The sequence below is a fragment of the Delphinapterus leucas genome, chromosome 2 (genome assembly GCF_059928025.1).
Source record: "Delphinapterus leucas isolate spDelLeu-1000000601 "Yukka" chromosome 2, BTC_Dleu_Yukka2, whole genome shotgun sequence".
NCBI lineage: Eukaryota > Metazoa > Chordata > Mammalia > Artiodactyla > Monodontidae > Delphinapterus > Delphinapterus leucas.
In genome coordinates, this window is record NC_143130.1 from 89350582 (window position 1) to 89369572 (window position 18991).

The 18991-nt window shown below is 41.2% G+C and overlaps 1 protein-coding gene across 12 annotated transcripts in view; it reads right to left on the minus strand.

Moving 5' to 3' along the window:
- The window catches only part of GALK2 (galactokinase 2), a 142698-nt gene that overhangs the window by 14727 nt on the left and 108980 nt on the right, over window positions 1-18991 (minus strand). For all 12 annotated transcript variants that reach the window (XR_016392104.1, XM_089907254.1, XM_089907255.1 and 9 more), the window contains one exon: window positions 5186-5387. Coding sequence is in view for 11 of the 12 variants with exons in the window: in XM_089907254.1 (XP_089763380.1) it covers window positions 5186-5387 (202 nt within the window). In the remaining variant the exon portion in view is untranslated. The remainder of the gene's footprint in view (window positions 1-5185; window positions 5388-18991) is intronic.

The window sequence follows — 18991 nt, forward strand, 5'->3', positions numbered from 1 at the left end:
AAACAAAGTAAAATAATAAAGGAAAATGATGATGCTTGCCCAGTTATAAAATAACTCTTAAATGAACAAAATGTAAATTGTAAGAAATGGCTAAATTTTAAAGACAAATATATTGAGTAATATAAAACACTTTTGAAAGCATATATATATATATGCAGTCAGTAATGTACTCTTTTTCTGGAAAGACTTCTAGCTTCTGCTCTAAGCCTAGAATTTTTCAATTAGAATCTCAGGAAAACAGCTTCCAGAACAATTTCTATGATTTTAACAACCAGATTAGAAACACTTTCAGATTGCTTTAGATTCAAGAAACCACAGGCTTCAAATACTGTTCGAATGAGAAAGTATAAGAAAATATAACTGCATGTCTATTTTAGAAATTAAAGCCACAAATGTCATTGAAGACCAGTTGGTTTGGTTCCAGCAAATGGCATACATACTGGGGGGAGGGGCAGGGGGGACAATAAATAGAAGACAGAAGCCCAAAGACCAGCGGGCCCCTAAGGCAGCTGAAATAGCTCACTCCCTTTTTCTTGACAGAGTGTCAGATTAGCCCATAAGAGCATGAGGAGAAGAGCACACACATGTGGATTTGCACTTCATTCTTCCCCATTCCGACCTGCTCAGGAGAATGACTGCAAGAGGCCGAGCAGCATGGCCAGCCATGGAATAAAACTGTGGGAAGACTTCTGAGGAAGACAGCAAATTAACTTTGGTAACCTTTGTTGGTCTATTAAAATTTGTCATTTATCTTTCTTAATAGCTTGGGCAATAACGCAGCAATGAGTCCTCTCTTAATTCCATCAAGTGTCAAAACGAAGATAAAGGCCATTAAGTATTTTTTCTTAAGTATAACCAGGGAAACTGATAAAGAATGAGCTGTTTCACATATAATTGACTTGGTTTCAAAATTGTTTTGTGTTCCTCAGTAAATCCTACTTTAAAATTTAGCCATTTCTTAAAATTTACATTTAGTTCATTTAAAAGAAGTATTTTATAACTGGGCAAGCTTCATCTAGTTCCTTCATTATTAAACTTTATTTCACATAATTGAGATTTTCTAACTTTAATTAAAAAATAAAAAAAGCAGTCTAACTGTGTAAGTATAGTTTCCTTCTCCCTCCCTGGCCCTTTCTTTGGATTCTAAACTGATTTTCTCTTGAAGAGCAACGAAAGGCTCAGCTGAAAAAATGCAAGCATTGGTGATCTCTTCTATGCTTTTTCCCCCCTTCTCTCTACTTGGGTCATAAAGTAGCTTCCTATACGTTGTCCTGTAGACAAGCTACCTAGAGACGCCTTTTGAATATGGTCTAGCTCAGACCACATTAAGATTTGTAGATAGAGCCCTGAGTATTCTAGGCATCTAATCCTTCATTCACTCAATCAATCAGTTGTTTTCTCAAGCAAACAGTTTCCAAGCAGGCCTTCAGAAAAACTAAAGGAATTTGAAGTGCCACAAGTGGGCCAGGGAGCGTGATCTAAAGAGGGTCTTTGGGGACTTCCCTGATGGCTCAGTGGTTAACAATCCACCTGCCAATGCAGGGGACACGGGTACAAGCCCTGGTCTGGGAAGATCCCACATGCCGCAGAGCAACTAAGCCCGTGCGCCACAACTACTGAGCCTGTGCTCTAGAGCCCATGAGCCACAACTACTGAGCCCACGAGCCACAACTACTGAGCCTGTGTGACACAACTACTGAAGCCCACACGCCTAGAGCCCATGCTCCGCAACAAAGAGTAGCCCCTGCTCGCTGCAACTAGAGAAAGCCCACATTCAGCAACGAAGACCCAATGCAGCCTAAATAAATAAATTTATAAAAAAATGAAGAGCGTCTTTGGTGGTGCTCCTCCTTGAAGCCTCTTCAGCTTCCCTCCTCCCTCCTCTGGTCTACCCAAGGCAACCAAACTTCTCAGGCTGCCCAGTCTTAGTCACAACTTGCCCACTGGTGTTAACTTTTCTTTAAGGGGACAGGGAAGTGTGGACCTGGTGGTGATTCTTATGCAAAACAACACTCTACCAGAGGTTGAGTTTATGGCACAGTGGCCCACACCAGGCCTTGCCAGCATCCTTCCCCTCCACCACGTGCCTGGCCCACTGAGATAGTCATAAAGCTTCAGAAGGAACTAGGGCTTAAAAGTGTTGCCATTTTTCATTTAAACCTCTCCCCGCATTTACCATTTACTACTCTCCTACTGTCTTTCTCTCCCCAGTTTTTAACCATTCTGTTTTACCACTATCTTGCATTCTTCTGCATTCCTCCTTTTTTTCCCCATACATCCACACAAAAGAAAGTGCCAGACCTTTTGAAAATGGAGTTTAGACTCCAATTTCCCATGGGACACAAATAGCCTACTGAAAAGTATTTGCTGACTGAGGAAGGAATGGCATCAATGACTATATCTACTTAATTCTCCTGGGCTGTCCTCCTCTGAGGTTGCTCTACCACTCAGGACCTTTTAGTAACTGGCAACCAACTGGAGTATTTGGAGAATATTACCTACTGGTCACAGTGACAGCAAAGAAAGAATTATATAAAGAAACTTAAGGACCAGACAACTATTCTGGCTAATATTTCCAACATGCCAAAAGATAATCTTTCAACATGGGAAACTTGTTCCTTATATGGTTATGGAATAAGTAGAAATTAATTTTGATACTTAGCAATTCCAGACAAAAAAAACATAAAAAAGGGAATGAGCTCCTTATGCTAGACACAACTGAATTTTCCTCAGAAAAGCAATACAGCAAATGAAAATGGGCTAAACAGAGACACTTTAGCTTCCATTAAGAAAAGGCAAATAAACAAATAAATGAAAAAAAACAAAAGGTGTGTTCTTCCAAACCCTTTTAAGACACAGCCACTAAATCTTTCACTAGAACCACATTTAAAAAAAATATATAGACCTATAGACTGCTAGAACAGAAAAACACACTGGAGATAACAAAGCAAGGCAACAGTCCAAAGTCACAGAGCTCAGAATGAAAAGAGGCAGAGCTAGAACTCAACCTTCCTAACTTCCAGCCCAGTTTTCATCCTTCTCCACACACCACCTTCCCTGCTCAATGTGGCTTTGCTCCATGTTCAAATATTACACCCTGTGACAACCAAAGTCTCCAGCATTAAAGCTTTAAAGCTGGAAAAGGAAAATAGGTAAAAAATGACCCACATTAAAATACAATCACATCTCAGTATGACCCAAGGAGAGAGAAACAGGTGAGGCAAAAAACACTGGATCGGGAGCTAGGCTTTCCCACTGACGCATTAGGTTACCTTGTTCAAATCTCTTAACCTCTTAGTGGTCTCTTGATCTCTAAGGCCTCTTCCTGCTTTCATATCTTATGGTACTAGAAGATAATTCTGACCCAGAAATGTGAAGCCCGGCCTTCGGAAACAAGGAAATTTTCTCAGGCCAAAAACCCGGGAGTCATCTTGGTTCCTCCCTTTCACCCATACAGAGTGAATTGTCTTTACTCTTCCTTCAAGGCATATCTGACCTAGAATCATTTCACACTTCCACTGCCATCTTCTACTCAAAGTCAGAGTGCTTCCAATGGCTGACAAGGCCCAGGGGTATGACTCCCCACTACCTCTCTTACTTCATCAACTACTACTCTCTCCTTCCTGAACTGCCCTCCAAGCACACTGGTCCTCCTGCTGTTCCTCACATGTGACAGCCATGTACCTACGTCAAGACCTCTCTACTTGCTGTTCTCGTTACTTCACTTCCTTCAGGTCTTTGCTCAAATATCCTCTCCTCAGAGAGGCCTTCTTCAGCCACTCGATATCATCAGCCACTCAATATAAAGTACTAGTGCACACCCCTAGTGCTCTCCATCCCTTCCATTTTCTTTCCATAACACTTATCACTACCACTCACTTTATTTTTGTCATTTCCCTCTTTACCCATGAGAATGTAAGCTTCAGAAAGACAAGAGCTGGTTGACCATCCCAGAACAAGCAAGTTCATTCGAGAATTCCAGGAGGCTGGCAAATGCCCCTCCGCTGCTTTTCAGGTGGGATTCAAACTACCCCACTATCTTCTTAGCAACGATGCTTCTTCCTAGTTTCTGCACAAATCATTCCACTTCCTCTTATTTCTAGAACTGAACAATATCTGTCCCTTCCATTCACTGGGCCCTTGCTATTTTCAGAAAACAGCACTTAAAATGAAACAAGCTCTGGAAGGCTTTTTGGCAATTAGTGAGCAAACACTGACGTCAGCAGAGTGATTCTCATCAATGCTATGTTCAAGTCTCTCCACAAGCTGGTTTACATATGCCATTTGTGATCACTGGAGCTACTTGGTTTAAACTTTTCGGGCCGGGAATGTGGCAATGAGTGAGGCAAGCCACAGGTGCCAAGTGGTTAATTATATTTTCATTGCTAATTGCAGGCAGTTTTGTATGATTTTCTCACAGTGGAAATAACATCTAACCATTTGAGAGTTCTCCCAATTTCCCTTTCTGTTCTCCAAGGTCAGTGAGCGCCTTCTGGGTAAAGGAACCATTTTACTCTTTTATCCATTCTCTAGCAATTATAAGGAAGTTGTTCTCAGGCTTTGTGAAAGAGTTTCCCTCTTTACATTTCTGTCTCAACCGACCATTCATAAACTGGACTTTCTTCAGTCCTTTTCCCAAATTGCCTAACCTAAACCTGGAAGACAGGAAATGCTGACTCTCTGAGCAATTCCTTCGGCAACCTCTCCCCTGAAAATACATTTCTATCAGGCTTGAGGTCCTCTTTCCTTTTTCTCCCCTCTTTTGAATAAAAGTATTAAACTTAGGACACCAAACAGGAGATGCTGGTAGAGCTGCAGTGTAGTGGGAAACACTGCTTAAAATATCATGAGAAGAAAGTAACGACAGGGTCTGTGTCTGAGCAAATCTCCCTGAAACACTTAATCATCCAAAGACAGAAAAGTCTTTTTTATGATGTTGTGAAGAACTGACTCCAAACCTGGAGCTTCGTAAAGCCATGGAGTCAAGTCTCCAATCTTTCATCCTACAGATTTTTAGGAGGGAACAAGTCTAGCTCTATGTCACAGACCACCCCTCTTATAGGAAGTGGGAAGGGATCTTCCTTCACTTAGAAGATTACAAAAATGCTGCTTTTTTCCCATTAATTTAAACAATTTCCTTGGGCAGCATCCTGCAGCCCCTGCCACACTGCTCTTTCAGCCTCACCGACAGATGTCCACCAGCTGGTCCAGCTCAGGGCAGCTACACTCGTACATGTCCCGGCAGCTCACGTGACTCTGGTTCATTAACTCCCCCAGCAGCTGGACCGTGTTGTCAGGTGCTTCTTCACATATCTTCTTAAACTGGAGCACTCTTGCAGCCTCGCTATACACGTGCTTTGCCCGCTGGTAGAGTTTGAAGGTGAGCACTTAGGAAGGAAGGGGATGGTGAACAAGGTTAGCGATAGTTACTGGCCAAAAAGAAAGAACGAAAGTAAGGGAGGGAGGGAGGGAGGGAGGGAGGAAGGAAGGAAGGAAAATTTTTTAAAAAAGAAATAGTTACTGAACAATTCAGTGAAAAGAAAAATACAGTTATTGAGAACGTCCATTTCTGTCTTTATTATCAGTACCTTAGACTTTAAATAGGTCTTTCTTTCACTGAAAGAATTCTTTATAGTCTAAACTGGTCTCTTTTCAAGTCCATTTTACTTTAAGTTCACATATCTGAAAGTGGCAGAAGCAGAACACGTCAGGACGTCTGACCCCAGAGCCATGTTCTTTCCACTGTGATCCACCAGAAAGAACCACTAAAAATGCTTATGCTAGCAATTTTATTTATTAAAATGTTCCCTATAGCTAAGCACAGTTACTTATATATGTGTGTGTGTAAAAAAGCACAATTATTTATATATGTGTATATAGCGTAGCATTATCATAGCAGAAAATAATCAATTCAAATGTCTAATAACAGAAAATATTTTTAAAATTATGCTACCTCTATTACAAATATTGCTACTAAAACACAGATCCTAAGATAATTTAACACATGGAAAATTGTTCATTATTAAGTGAAAAAGCAAGATATAAAACTATGTGTATGTGTATACATTTTAATTTTTAAAAATTATAAGAAGGCACCAAAATGTTAACAGTCATCATCTCTCTGTGGTACATTGTGGATGATTTTATTTTCTCCTTGACATATTTCTGTACTTTACAGATTATCTACAATGACTCTAACTTCAGTTACAGAAACATGTCCTACTGCAACGGCTGTGTCTATAGTGCTTATGTATTCCCTTGAATAACAACTGAGACCTCCTTACCATTCATTTTCAACTGTGCTGAACAGTGGCTGAGCTGGTGCAGTGGGTCTGGGAAAAATTTGGAAAATAAATGGAAGCTAAGCAACCTGGCTTGCTGGAAAGAGCCTGGGCTGAGAATCTAAAGGTCTGTCATTTGTTCTCATCTGTGTGACAACTCGCTGTACCCAAGTTGCTACTTCTATAGAGCTCCAAAATGAGGCTGAAAATTATTTCTCAGGATCCTTCCTGCGCTAACATTTTATGATTCTATGAAGAACTTCCTCCAAGAATTCCCCTCATATTGCTGTATTTTGGAAAAAGGATAACTGTGACCATTGCCTTCTGTTTGCATCCCCAGTTGTACTCTCTGCTCTCCTCTACCCGCTGCCTGCCCCAGAAGGCTGACCTGGATGGATTACACCAGTGGGTTCCCTTGCCTCTAGATTGGGGAAAGGGAGAAGATCAGCAAGAGATGGGAGGGAATTATGTCCTTCCTGCTCACTGGGTGGTGATATGCGCGAGCAGGCGCAAACACAGTTCATTATATCAATAGCATGATTCCTGTTTAACTCAAACACATGAGACCTGCAACAGATTTTTATACTTGACTTAAATCCCTCAAACCTCCCCCTTATAGGACTCGTACTAGCCACAGCCAGAAAATCAGCCTAATTTGGACTTCACCCCTGACTCCCCTCAGCAATAGAGGGCCCCACCCCCATATCAGCCTTACTCCACTCAGGCACAATAGTTGTGCAGGAGTCTTCCTACTTATTCAATTTTACCCTTTAACAGAAAACAACAAACATATTCAAGCAATAGCGCTATGATTAGGAGCCCTTGCCACCCTATTCACAGCAATATGCGCTGTCACCCAAAACGACATTAAAAAAATTGTCGCTTTCTCCACTTCAAGCCAATCGCATCAACCAACCCTGTCTAGCATTCTTACACGTATCTGCACACATGCTTTTTTTAAGGCCATACTATTCACATGCTCTGGGTCCATTAGTCACAGCCTGAATGACGAACAAGATAATTCGAAAAATAGGGGGCCTATTCAAGCCCTTACCCTTCACCACAACAGCCCTTATTATCGGATGTCTGGCACTGACAGGAATGCCTTTCCTCACCGGCTTCTATTGTAAAGACCTGATCATTGAAGCCACTAACACATCTTATACCAATGCCTGAGCCCTATTAATAACTCTAATTGCCACCTCCCTCCCTGTCTATAGTACCCACATTATCTTCTTCGCACTACTAGGACAACCTCGCTTCTCTCCCTTAACCTCCATCAGTGAAAACAACCCCTTCCTAATTAACTCCATCAAACACCTGTTAATTGGAAGTGTCTTTGCCAGATTCATTATCTCCAACAACATCCCCCCAACAACAGTTCCCCCAATAACTGTACCCCTACACCTAAAACTAACTGCCCTTGCAGTAACCATCCTGGGCTTTGTATTGGCACTTGAAATTAACCTTAACACACAAAACTTAAAATTTATTTACCCCTCAAATACCCTTAAATTCTCTAGTCTCTTAGGATATTTCCCCACCATCATGCATCGTCTGCCTCCTTATCTAAACCTATCAATAGCCAAAAATCAGCATCCTCCTTCTTGGACTTAATCTGACTAGAAAACATTTTACCAAAAACCACACCCCTCATTCAACTAAAGTTCTCCACGCTAATCTCAAGCCAAAAAGGCCTTATCAAACTATACTTCCTATCATTCCTTATTACTCTCACCCTTAGCACGCTTTTATTTAATTACCACGAGTGATCTTCATAATAACCACAACACCAATAAACAGCGACCAGCCAGTAACAATCACCAACCAGGTACCATAGCTACATAACCCCGTAATCCCCATAGCCTCCTCACTAAAAAAGCCAGAGTCACCAGAGTCACTCGGTCTCCCAACCCAATGAACAACTTCCACCTCCTCATCCTTTAAAATATATAATACCATCAAAAACTCTATTATCAACCCTGAAAGAAATGCCCCCAAAACAATCTGATTAGAAACCCAAACCTCAGGATACTGCTCAGTGGCCATAGCCGTTGTATAGCCAAACACAACTAATATCCCCCCTAAATAAATCAAAGACACTATCAAACCTAAAAATGAACCAGCAAAATTCAACACAATCCTACACCCAACACCACCACTCACAATCAACCCAAAACCCCATAAATAGGTGAAGGTTTTGAAGAAATCCCCACAAAACTGATCACAAGAATAACACTTAAATACAATGTGTCATCATCATTCACACATGGACTCTAAGCATGACTAATGACATGAACAATCATCGTTGTCATTCAACTATAAGAACACCAATGACCAACATCAAAAAAACACACCCGCTAATGGAAATCATCAGCAATGCATTTATTAACCTCTCAACCCCGTCAAACATTTCATCATGATGAAATTTTGGCTCTCTACCAGGCATTTGCTTGATCCTACAAATCCTAACAGGCTTATTCCTAGCAATACACTACACACCAGACACAGCAACTGCTTTCTCATGGCAGCACACATCTGTCGAGACGTTAATTATGGATGAATCACTCAATGTATACATGCAAACAGAGCTTCCATATTCTTTATCTGCCTTTACATTCACATAGGGTGTGGCCTATATTATGGATCCTGTGCCTTTCTAGAAACATGAAACATCGGGATTATTTTGCTACTTACAGTTATAGCCACTGCATTTATAGGCTACGTGCTACCTTGAGGACAAATGTCATTCCGAGGGGCGACAGTCATTACAAACCTGCTCTCAGCAATCCCATATATTGGCACCACTCTTGTCGAATGAACCAGAAGGATTTTTTCCGATCCATTCGACAAGGGTGGTCATAGGACCACTCTTAAGGTGGTACTAGGATTTTTTCCCCAGCTTCCTCCTTGCAGAGCTGCCTGGAGCTGGCTCTCTTCCCCCACCGAAGGACACTAAAACTTTCAAGGTAGACTTTTCTACATGACTCTCTCCTCCAGGGTCTGCCTACAGGTTCCTCTCCCCTAGACTATTACTACTTTTTCAGAAGTGCTTTTACTTTCCACTTATGAACCAATAAATTATATTAAAGTTTCAGGTTACATTTTTTTCCCCTCCACAGCACCACCCTCCTAACTCTTGGAGATGGATAAAAAGGCAGCCAAGGTTAGAGGAGGGGAATAGACATTCTTAGCATTTGTGTAAAAGTTTAGTAATTATAAGGGTGGGGCTAACTTTCCTACAAGTTAATAAAGAATTAAATTTTTCTTTCAAGGTTTCTCAACTGAGTCATATAAGATATATTAAACTCACGGTTAACAACTTGCATCAATGAAATGATACAAGTTCATGTGAATCATCCTATTCTAGTTCAAACAGGACTTAAATTTAGTCATCAATTCTAATCGTTTCTTCTTTCACAATGTGTCTTGTAATCATCCCTCCCTTCTAGTCCCACTGTCATTACCCAAATTTACACTATTATTCCCTTTCCTACTTGAACTATCCTGCAGTGATCTCCAAACTTATATTCCTGTCTTAATCTCTCATTCCTGCAACCTACCTTGAGGTTGGTGCCATCGGATTGAGCTCCTAACACAACAGCTTGACTCATGTTACTACCCAGAACATTTCCTGCTTCCCCAGTGTTTACTACAATCCAAATTCCTGCACGCAACAAGCTCGGTCCCAATAGGATCTCTTCCCTTCAGCCAAAATGGCCTATGTGTAGTTACCCAAACACTCCCTGCTCCTGGGTGTACTCATTAATCCATACAGAAATAGTTTCTTGCCCTTTCTCTCCCTGTCAAAATTTTACCTCTTTCTGAAGGTTCCATTTAAACTTTATGCTCTGTGAAACCATGAGACAGTGCCAATAATTTTATAATTTTATACATGTTAATATAATCCAGGTTATAGAATACACATTTTGAAAGGAAGTAAAATGACTTTGGTAACTGTAGTTTAAAATTGTTCTTTCTAAAAATTGAGGTTGAAACAAAATGTTTAAAATTCTAGCTTTAGGATTCCATATGTTTCAGTTTTACTTTTGAACTACGTCACCTCCCCTAATCATGGGCCAAGTTACAAAATCAGAGCATGGGGGCGGGGTGGGGGGGTATAAAAAGAGAGTATTGGTTCATTTCTACTGTAATGTCCCATTTATGAAAAAATCATCTAGTTTCCAGGTCCACTGATATTTATGGCTGCAGCACAAAAGGGCACGATAAAGTGACATCCACTAAGATCACAAAATAGTGCTATTTAGCTGACAAACCACTGTGCTATGTCCCAGTTTGCAAAGACTTTTTTTAAACTTTGAATTATAAAATTTCTCAAATATACAGGACAGTAGAGAAGGTACAATAGCAAATTCCACAAGCCCATCACCTAGACTGAACAGTTAATCACTTTTTGCCATATTTGCTTCAATTGATATTTTGCTGGTGTTTTAAAATAAATTATAGATGTGACATTTGCTCCCTACATATTTCAGTGTGCAACTCTATAAAATAAGGATATTTTCTTACATAACCTCCATATCATTATCACATCTAACAAAATTACCAATGATTCCTTAATATAGTCTCATATTCAGTCCATATTTAAATTTTCCCAGTTTAAATTTCAGTCAATTTACAGCAGAATCCAAGCAAAGTCCACACATTATATTCAGTCTTATGTCTAATAAGTCTCTTTTCATCAAGAATTTACAGTGATTTTTGATACTCTGGATTGTCAATGTCATATATATAAAATACAAGAATATTTTAGGGCCACATCCTGTAATAAAATTCAGTATAGTCCATAAGCAACAGTATGCTTTGGTTTTCCTCAGGATTACATAGTCCTTTAAGATTAAATATTTTCCTTTAGGATTAAATATTCTCAAATAGAAACTGTTCAGAGAGATGTGTTTTTTCATATTAAACCTTAGGACTAGTGTTTTGATTTGTGACAAGAAACATTCAGAACACACTGAGAAGATTACCAGAACCTCACAAACCTGGCACCTCCTGTGGCTACTCTCTGTTGCAGAGTGTTTCACAGCAAGACTTCAGGAGAGAAACGTCTAATGAGGACTCTTCCTGGGCGTTCTGAAGATGTGTGAGAGATTGCCATTGCTCACACCCACTGAACGGTAGTTAACTCAGGCGACAAAGGAAAGGGCAGAAAGGGCATCTGTTTTCAATTGTGATATAAAAATCTTGACAAAGGCTACAACAAATTTGGAGACCACCCTTTAGGAGGGAAACCAGTTCTGTGTTGTCTGGTCATCACAAATGCTCTCTGGATCCAGGGTTCTGGCCTGTTATATGCTGGCAACTCAACAGGTCTCTGTTGTGCAGATACCAAAAAGTCCAAGAAAATCTGAAACTTTGTCTATGGACAAAGCTTTCTTCCCTATCCAGTTAACTTTAAAATGGATGCTCCATCTCTCTATAAACTCTTATAATCCTTGACAGCAATTATTATATTAAAGGATAAAGGAATTGTTTATTAGTGCATGAATGCTCATTGCTGCATGACTACTTCCAAAGCAAATTCAGTTTAAGAATATAACACCAGGACTTCCCTGGTGGCGCAGTGGTTAAGAATGCGCCTGCCAATGCAGGGGACACAGGTTCGAGCCCTGGTACGGGAAGATCCCACATGCCGTGAAGCAACTAAGCCCGTGCGCCACAACTACTGAGCCTGCACTCTAGAGCCCACGAGCCACAACTACTGAACCCATGAGCCACAACTACTAAGTCTGTGTGCCACAACTACTGAAGCACGCACGCCTAGAGTCCATGCTCCACAACAAAGAGAAGCCACTGCAATAAGAAACCTGTTCACCGCAACAAGAGGAAGCCCGAGCACAGCAATGAAAACCCAACGCAACCAAAAATAAATAAATAAATAACACCAGGTGCCATTTTCCTAAAATACTGCTAGTGTCCTATCCCATCCATGGGAAATCTGAGGCTTCAAAGCAGGATATATCACATGGATTTTGAAACAATGACTTTCTCGTCCATGAATCTTAGGTAATCTCTGAATCTAATTGTAAAGTCATGACAGAGATTCTGAGATCTCAATGATCACAGCCATAAACACTTAAACTGCAACAGCTGTACAATAAATTCACTTGAATAATTATTTATTTGCTAGCTCTAAACTTTCCTTTCCCTCTGACTTCCTTGCTGAACCTCCAGTACACCACACAGGCTCCTGCCTGAGGCCCACTGCCACAGCTGTTTTGTTAGCCTGGAATGCTCTCCCCCCCCCCCATCTTGACCTAGATGGCCCCTCCTTGTCATTCAAGTCTCAGCTGTCACAGCTTCAAGAAGACTTGCCCTCAACTCCAGTATAGAGTAACTCCCTCACATACACGTTCTTTCCATCCTGTTTTATTCTCCCAAAACTATTTTATTTATTCTCCCAAACACCATCCAATTTTCTTGTGTGTTCATTTGTTCAATGGTCTGTGGTTATCTCTCACCACTAGAAGTTCAGCTTCAGGAGAGCAAGGGCCTTGTCTAATCTCTTCACTTTTGTATCTTTAGCAGCTAAAATAGGGTCTGGCACCACAGGAGGGTCTCAATAAATGTTTATTGAAAGAATGGTTCAGTTCCTAGTCTTTGTACAAAACTGCACCAAAACACAGAAAAATCAACAATAGGGAATATGAGGAAGACCTACTAATTTGGCAGTTATTGCTTACTAGCACCTTCACCAAAAAGTGGGGGAAATTTCCTAAAAAAAGGTTTGGAGATAACTGGTAAACTCCAGTGTCCAAAGTATACCTAATGCCCAATGTCACAGACGACTGAGAATCGTTTATCCTGTATTTTGTTTCACAGATGTGGGAGAAAAGAGAGTTCTAAAACAACCAAAATGTGTTTCAAATAAAAGGGAAGGAATAGAAAATAGATCATCATAACCAGTTAAAATAGAAGTTTTTTCTTCTTTTAGACAACTGTTGTAGCAAAATTGTGCCTACTTACTTCTACCATAAAAAGATGGCTATGTAGCTTATGATCAGAGGCCATCTCTAATCAAGGAATCTAAACCAGGGCACAAATAATTGGTTATCTTGTTATATCTTTAGTGGGAAAGGATGAGAAAAAGCCTGTGACAGAAGAAACACACTGGGCACCATTTTCCTCATAAAAGCTCTGAGAGCACCAGTTCAGCAGTAGATGGAGGACATGCTCATTCAATCTCTGAAAGAGCCCCACTGATTTAATTTTTTCACTGATTTAATTTTACATTCTGCACTCAAGAGCTGGTAGCCTCCCCTTTATTACCTCATCTTCTACTAAGAGTGATGCCAGAAGCACTGAGTAAGATGACCATCCAACGACAGTCAACCAAATAGCTCTTAGTGAGGCCTGGCCGTGTGCCCCACTCTATGCTCCAAATGACAGGAAAGACCTGTGAAATAGAAGCCCTTGCTATGAGGAACTTACAGCTCAGTTAAACAAATAAGACAGCCTATGAGACCACTGGAGAGTGACCAACCACAGCAGATATCCAGGGGCTGTAAATGCTAGAGGCGCACCAAGAAGACAGGGTTTGGTGAGGGAAGAGCTGTAGTGGGAAGTGTCACAGGAGAAGCGCCTGAGCTACAGAGCTTCCTTGCTGTGAGGACAGGATGGCCAAAGGCCCAAGCAGAGAACAGGCAGAGCCTGTTGATGGGCTGAAGGGGGCAAACTGACCAGAATGGGGGGCAGCCTCTTGAGGAGGCTGTCCTCACATCTGAGGCTTTAACATCCTCTGCTACACATGTCACACAAAGGTTGCAAACTCACAACCCGTGGTCCATACCCAACCACAGTGATGCTTTCTTTTTTTTTTTTTTTTAACATCTTTATTGGAGTATAACTGCTTTACAATGGTGTGTTAGTTTCTGCTTTATAACAAAGTGAATCAGCTATACATATACATATATCCCCATATCTCCTCCCTCTTGTGTCTCCCGCCCACCCTCCCTATGCCACCCCTCTAGGTGGTCACAAAGCACCAAGTTATCTCCCCGTGCTATGCAGCTGCTTCCCACTAGCTATCTATTTTACATTTGGTAGTGTATATTTGTCCATGCCACTCTCTCACTTCGTCCCAGCTTACCCTTCCCCCTCCCCGTGTCCTCAAGTCTATTCTCTGCATCTGCATCTTTATTCCTGTCCTGCCCCTAGGTTCTTCAGAACCATTTTATTTTTTTTTTAGATTCCATATATATGTGTTAGCATACAGTATTTATTTTTCTCTTTCTGACTTACTTCACTCTGTATGACAGACTGTAGGTCCATCCACCTCACTACAAATAACTCAATTTCGTTTCTTTTTATGGCTGAGTAATATTCCATTGTATATATGTGCCACATCTTCTTTATCCATTCATCTGTCAATGGACACTTAGGTTGCTTCCATGTTCTGCCTATTGTAAATAGAGCTGCAATGAACATTGGGGTACATGTGTCTTTTTGAATTATGGTTTTCTCAGGGTATATGCCCAGTAATGGATTACTGGGTCATATGGTAGTTCTATTTTTAGTTTTTTAAGGAACCTCCATACTGTTCTCCATACTGGCTGTATCAATTTACATTCCCACCAACAGTGCAAGAGGGTTCCCTTTTTTCCACACCCTCTCTAGTATTTATTGTTTGTAGATTTTCTGATGATGCCCATTCTAACAGGTGTGAGGTGATACCTCATTGTAGTTTTGATTTGCGTTTCTCTAATAATTAATGATGTTGAGCAGCTTTTCATGTGCTTCTTGGCCATCTGTATGTCTTCTTGGGACAAATATCTATTTAGGTCATCTGCCCATTTTTGGATTGGGCTGTTTGTTCTTTTACTATTGAGCTGCATGAGCTGTTTATATATATTGGAGATTAATCCTTTGTCCATTGATTTGTTTGCAAATATTTTCTCCCATTCTGAGGGCTGTCTTTTCGTCTTGTTTGTAGTTTCCTTTGCTGTGCAAAAGCTTTTAAGTTTCATTAGGTCCTATTTGTTTATTTTTGTTTTTATTTCCATTTATCTAGGAGGTGAGTCAAAAAGGATCTTGCTGTGATTTATGTCATAGAGTATTTTGCCTCTTCAATAAGTGGTGCTGGGAAAACTGGACAGCTACATGTAAAAGAATGAAATTAGAACACTCCCTAACACCATACACAAGAATAAACTCAAAATGGATTAAAGACCTAAATGTAAGCCCAGACACTATAAAACTCTTAGAGGAAAACATAGGCACAGTGATGCTTTCTTGACCCACATACTGTTTTTCTAACTGGGAAATTTTTCATAAGAATCTGGATTTCTGCTTTCCCTTGAAAAGCTGAAAGGCCTGGCAGTACTGAACGTACATTCTTGCACAACAGCTGTTGGCTGGAGCTGAGGAGCAGCTAGCCATTTAGACAGGGCATGCACTTCATTTCCATGCAGTCCCCACCATTCCCAATTATCTGATGGCTAGACTGCCTCATTAGTTTACATGTCTGCCTGGTCCCTCTAGGCATCTGTGTGTGGGACTCTTTTTCCATAAAACTGTCTACTACAGGAATTCTTGGCTAGAGAGAGAAGAGTGGACAAACCAAGTGAGTCATCGTGCCATAATGGGCCACTGTTACTGTTACTAATGAATCTCCCCTCCCTTAGGTGCATTGACAGTTCCATATGGAACAAATGTCCATTTTCTTGTAAATTCTACTCTTTGGACTTAGTTCTGCTCCCCAGACATTTGTAAACACTTGACAGCCCTTGAGAGATCTGAAGAAAGCTCTCATGCCTTATGTTTTTTACACACGGATGAGGATCCACTTCGTGCCGGTTTTAATACTGAGGGAAAAACAACGAACAAGATAAGCTCTTTACTCTCAAGAGCTCTTTACTCTCAAGAAGTAAGTCCAGGGGACTTCCCTGGTGGTCCAGTGGTAAAGAATCCACCTTACAATGCAGGGGGCACAGGTTTGATCCCTGGTCAGGGGACTAAGATCCCGCATGCCGCGGGGCAACTAAGCCCGTGCACCACAACTACTGAGCTCGCGCGCCTCAACTAGAGAGCTAGCGTGCTGCAAACTACAGAGCCCACGTGCTCTGGGACCTGCATGCCACAACTAGAGAGAAGCCCGTGCACATCAACAAAGAGCCCCCACGCTGCAACGAAAGATCCCGCATGCCTCAATGAAGATCCCACGTGCCGCAACTAAAACCTGACAGAGCCAAAAATAAAAATAAAATAAATAATAAAAATAAATCTTAAAAAAAAAAAGAAGCAGGTCTAACAAAAGACAAGTGTTGGTGAGGATGTGGAGAAACTGGTACCCTTGCACGTCGTTGCTGGGAATGCAAATTGGTGCAGCCTCTATGAAAAACAGTACAAAGGTTCCTCAAAAAATTAAAAATAGAACTACCTTATGATCCAGCAATCTCACTTCTGGGTATATCCAAAAGTATTGAAATCGGGATCTCAAAGAGTTATTACCACTTCCATGTTCACTGCAGCTCTATTCACAATAGCTAAGCTGTGGAAGCAAGCTAAATGTCCATCAATGAATGAATGGATTGAAAGAATGATATATAATTATTATTATTATAGAATATTATTAAGCCTTAAACATGAAAGAAATTCTGCAATATGCAACAACACGGATGGACCTCTTGAGGACATTATGCTAAGTGAAATAAGCCAGACACAGGAAAACAACTATTGCATGATCCCATCTATATGAGATAGATAGAATCATCACATTCATAAAATCGAAGGCCAGAATCGTGGTTACCAGAGACTAGGGGAGCAAAAAGTGGAGAGTTATTTATCAACAGACAAAAAGTTTCACCTAAGTAAGATGAATGAGCTCTAGAGACTTACTGTACATTTACCTATAGTTAACAATAATGTATTGTACACTTAAAATTTGTTATGAGGATAGATTTCATATCAAGTGTTCTTACCACAATAAAAAATAAAATAAATTTTTACTAAAAGAGAAGTAATAGGGCTTCCCTGGTGGCGCAGTGGTTGAGAGTCCACCTGCTGAAGCAGGGGACACGGGTTCGTGCCCCGGTCCGGGAAGATCCCACATGCCACAGAGCGGCTGAGCCCGTGAGCCATGGCCACTGAGCCTGTGCGTCCAGAGCCTGTGCTCCGCAACAGGAGAGGCCACAACAGTGAGAGGCCCGCGTACCACAAAAAAAAAAAAGAAGTAATAGTCTACTAGAGAGAAATTGTTAGATATGAACAATAGGGTAACAGGTGGTAAGGCAGCTCCTCACAGCTAAAGTAGAGGCACAAAGTCAAGAGGGTGTCCTGATCTGGAAGCAGAAGTTGAGACAAAAAACTTGGGTGCAGGTAGTAGAAATCCAGGAAGCAGGAGGACAAGAATAAGGCAAGTGAGACAGGAAAGAAGAAAAGCAAATAAAAGGTGCTTAATATGCAGGTCACCACTGAACAACCACGGCCTAATAGCTTGGGGGCCTCTCCAAAGAACAATGTAGTATGTGTCCCAGAATTGGCCCACCTGTGGATGGGAAGGCTGGGGCATTTATCCACGGACACTCCCATGTTGTCCCCAGAGGGGTTAACTTCTCCACAAAGATGTGCCTGGACAGCACGGCTACCTTCAGTGACTTTGGAGAATGCCCAGGACAGCAAAGAGACACTCGTACCAGCTGCTAGCTTGACAGGGGCTGCTGGCAACGCTGAAAGCAGGTGGGCCGAGGGGATGCGGAATAGTGATCATGACCTTCACAGTCCTCCCGCGAAAAGGTGAAACCAGCCAAGTCTAAAAGATGAGTAGGTGTCCAGCAAACCAACTAAAAGCTAGGGTGAGAAACAAAGAAAAAGAATGGGAATTTAAGACAGAAGGAACTTCATGAACAAAGACATGGAGATTAAAAACCATGAAGTGCTTTTAGAGAATCCACAGTACTTGGATCTGATTGGAGCATAGAAAGAGGATGAAGACCAGAAGCAACAAGAAACACAGTGAAAGAGAAAAATGGAAGCAGTAGGCAGAGGTCAGATCACCAAGGGCTTTACATTATGCTAAGTAAGGTGTTTACATTGTATCCTGTACATAAGTGGTTCTTGGCCTTTTCAGGGTTATAGAGCCTTTTGAGAATCAAATAAAAGCTATGGACCTTCTCCCCCATCTGAATGCATAAATATCTGAAATTCTACACATAGTACAACATACAGATTCCATAACACAATCCTTTGATTCAGGTTAAGAATTCCAGCTGGAAACAAGAAAACATTACTGGGTCTTTAGCAACTATATAGTCAGGATTATTGTTTGTAAACAACAGAAACCTACATGAACTAACTTAATCAAAAGGAATTAATTTTAAAGTTATTAGGGAGCTCACAAAATCTATTAAGATTACAGATTCCTAATCTCTATTAGAACTCGAGAACCCAGGTGGGGATGGGTCAGACGCCAGGGGAAACAGGCAGTGGGGACCATTGCCGAAGTCTCTCCGCAAGTCTGGATATGACACTGGACTCTAGATACTTTGTCAATGAACCCTGTGGCTATTAGACTCAAAGCCCGAGACCTAAGCATGTGCCAGGACACAGGATGAACTGAGGACCCTTGCTCACACTCAGGTGACAAGTGACCTGTGAGAGGCAAATCTGACCCCTCAGTTTCCACCACAGGAGGCAAGACCTCTCACCAGTGTGCCTACAGCAGCAGATTTCCCCAGGAAAGGGGCCTG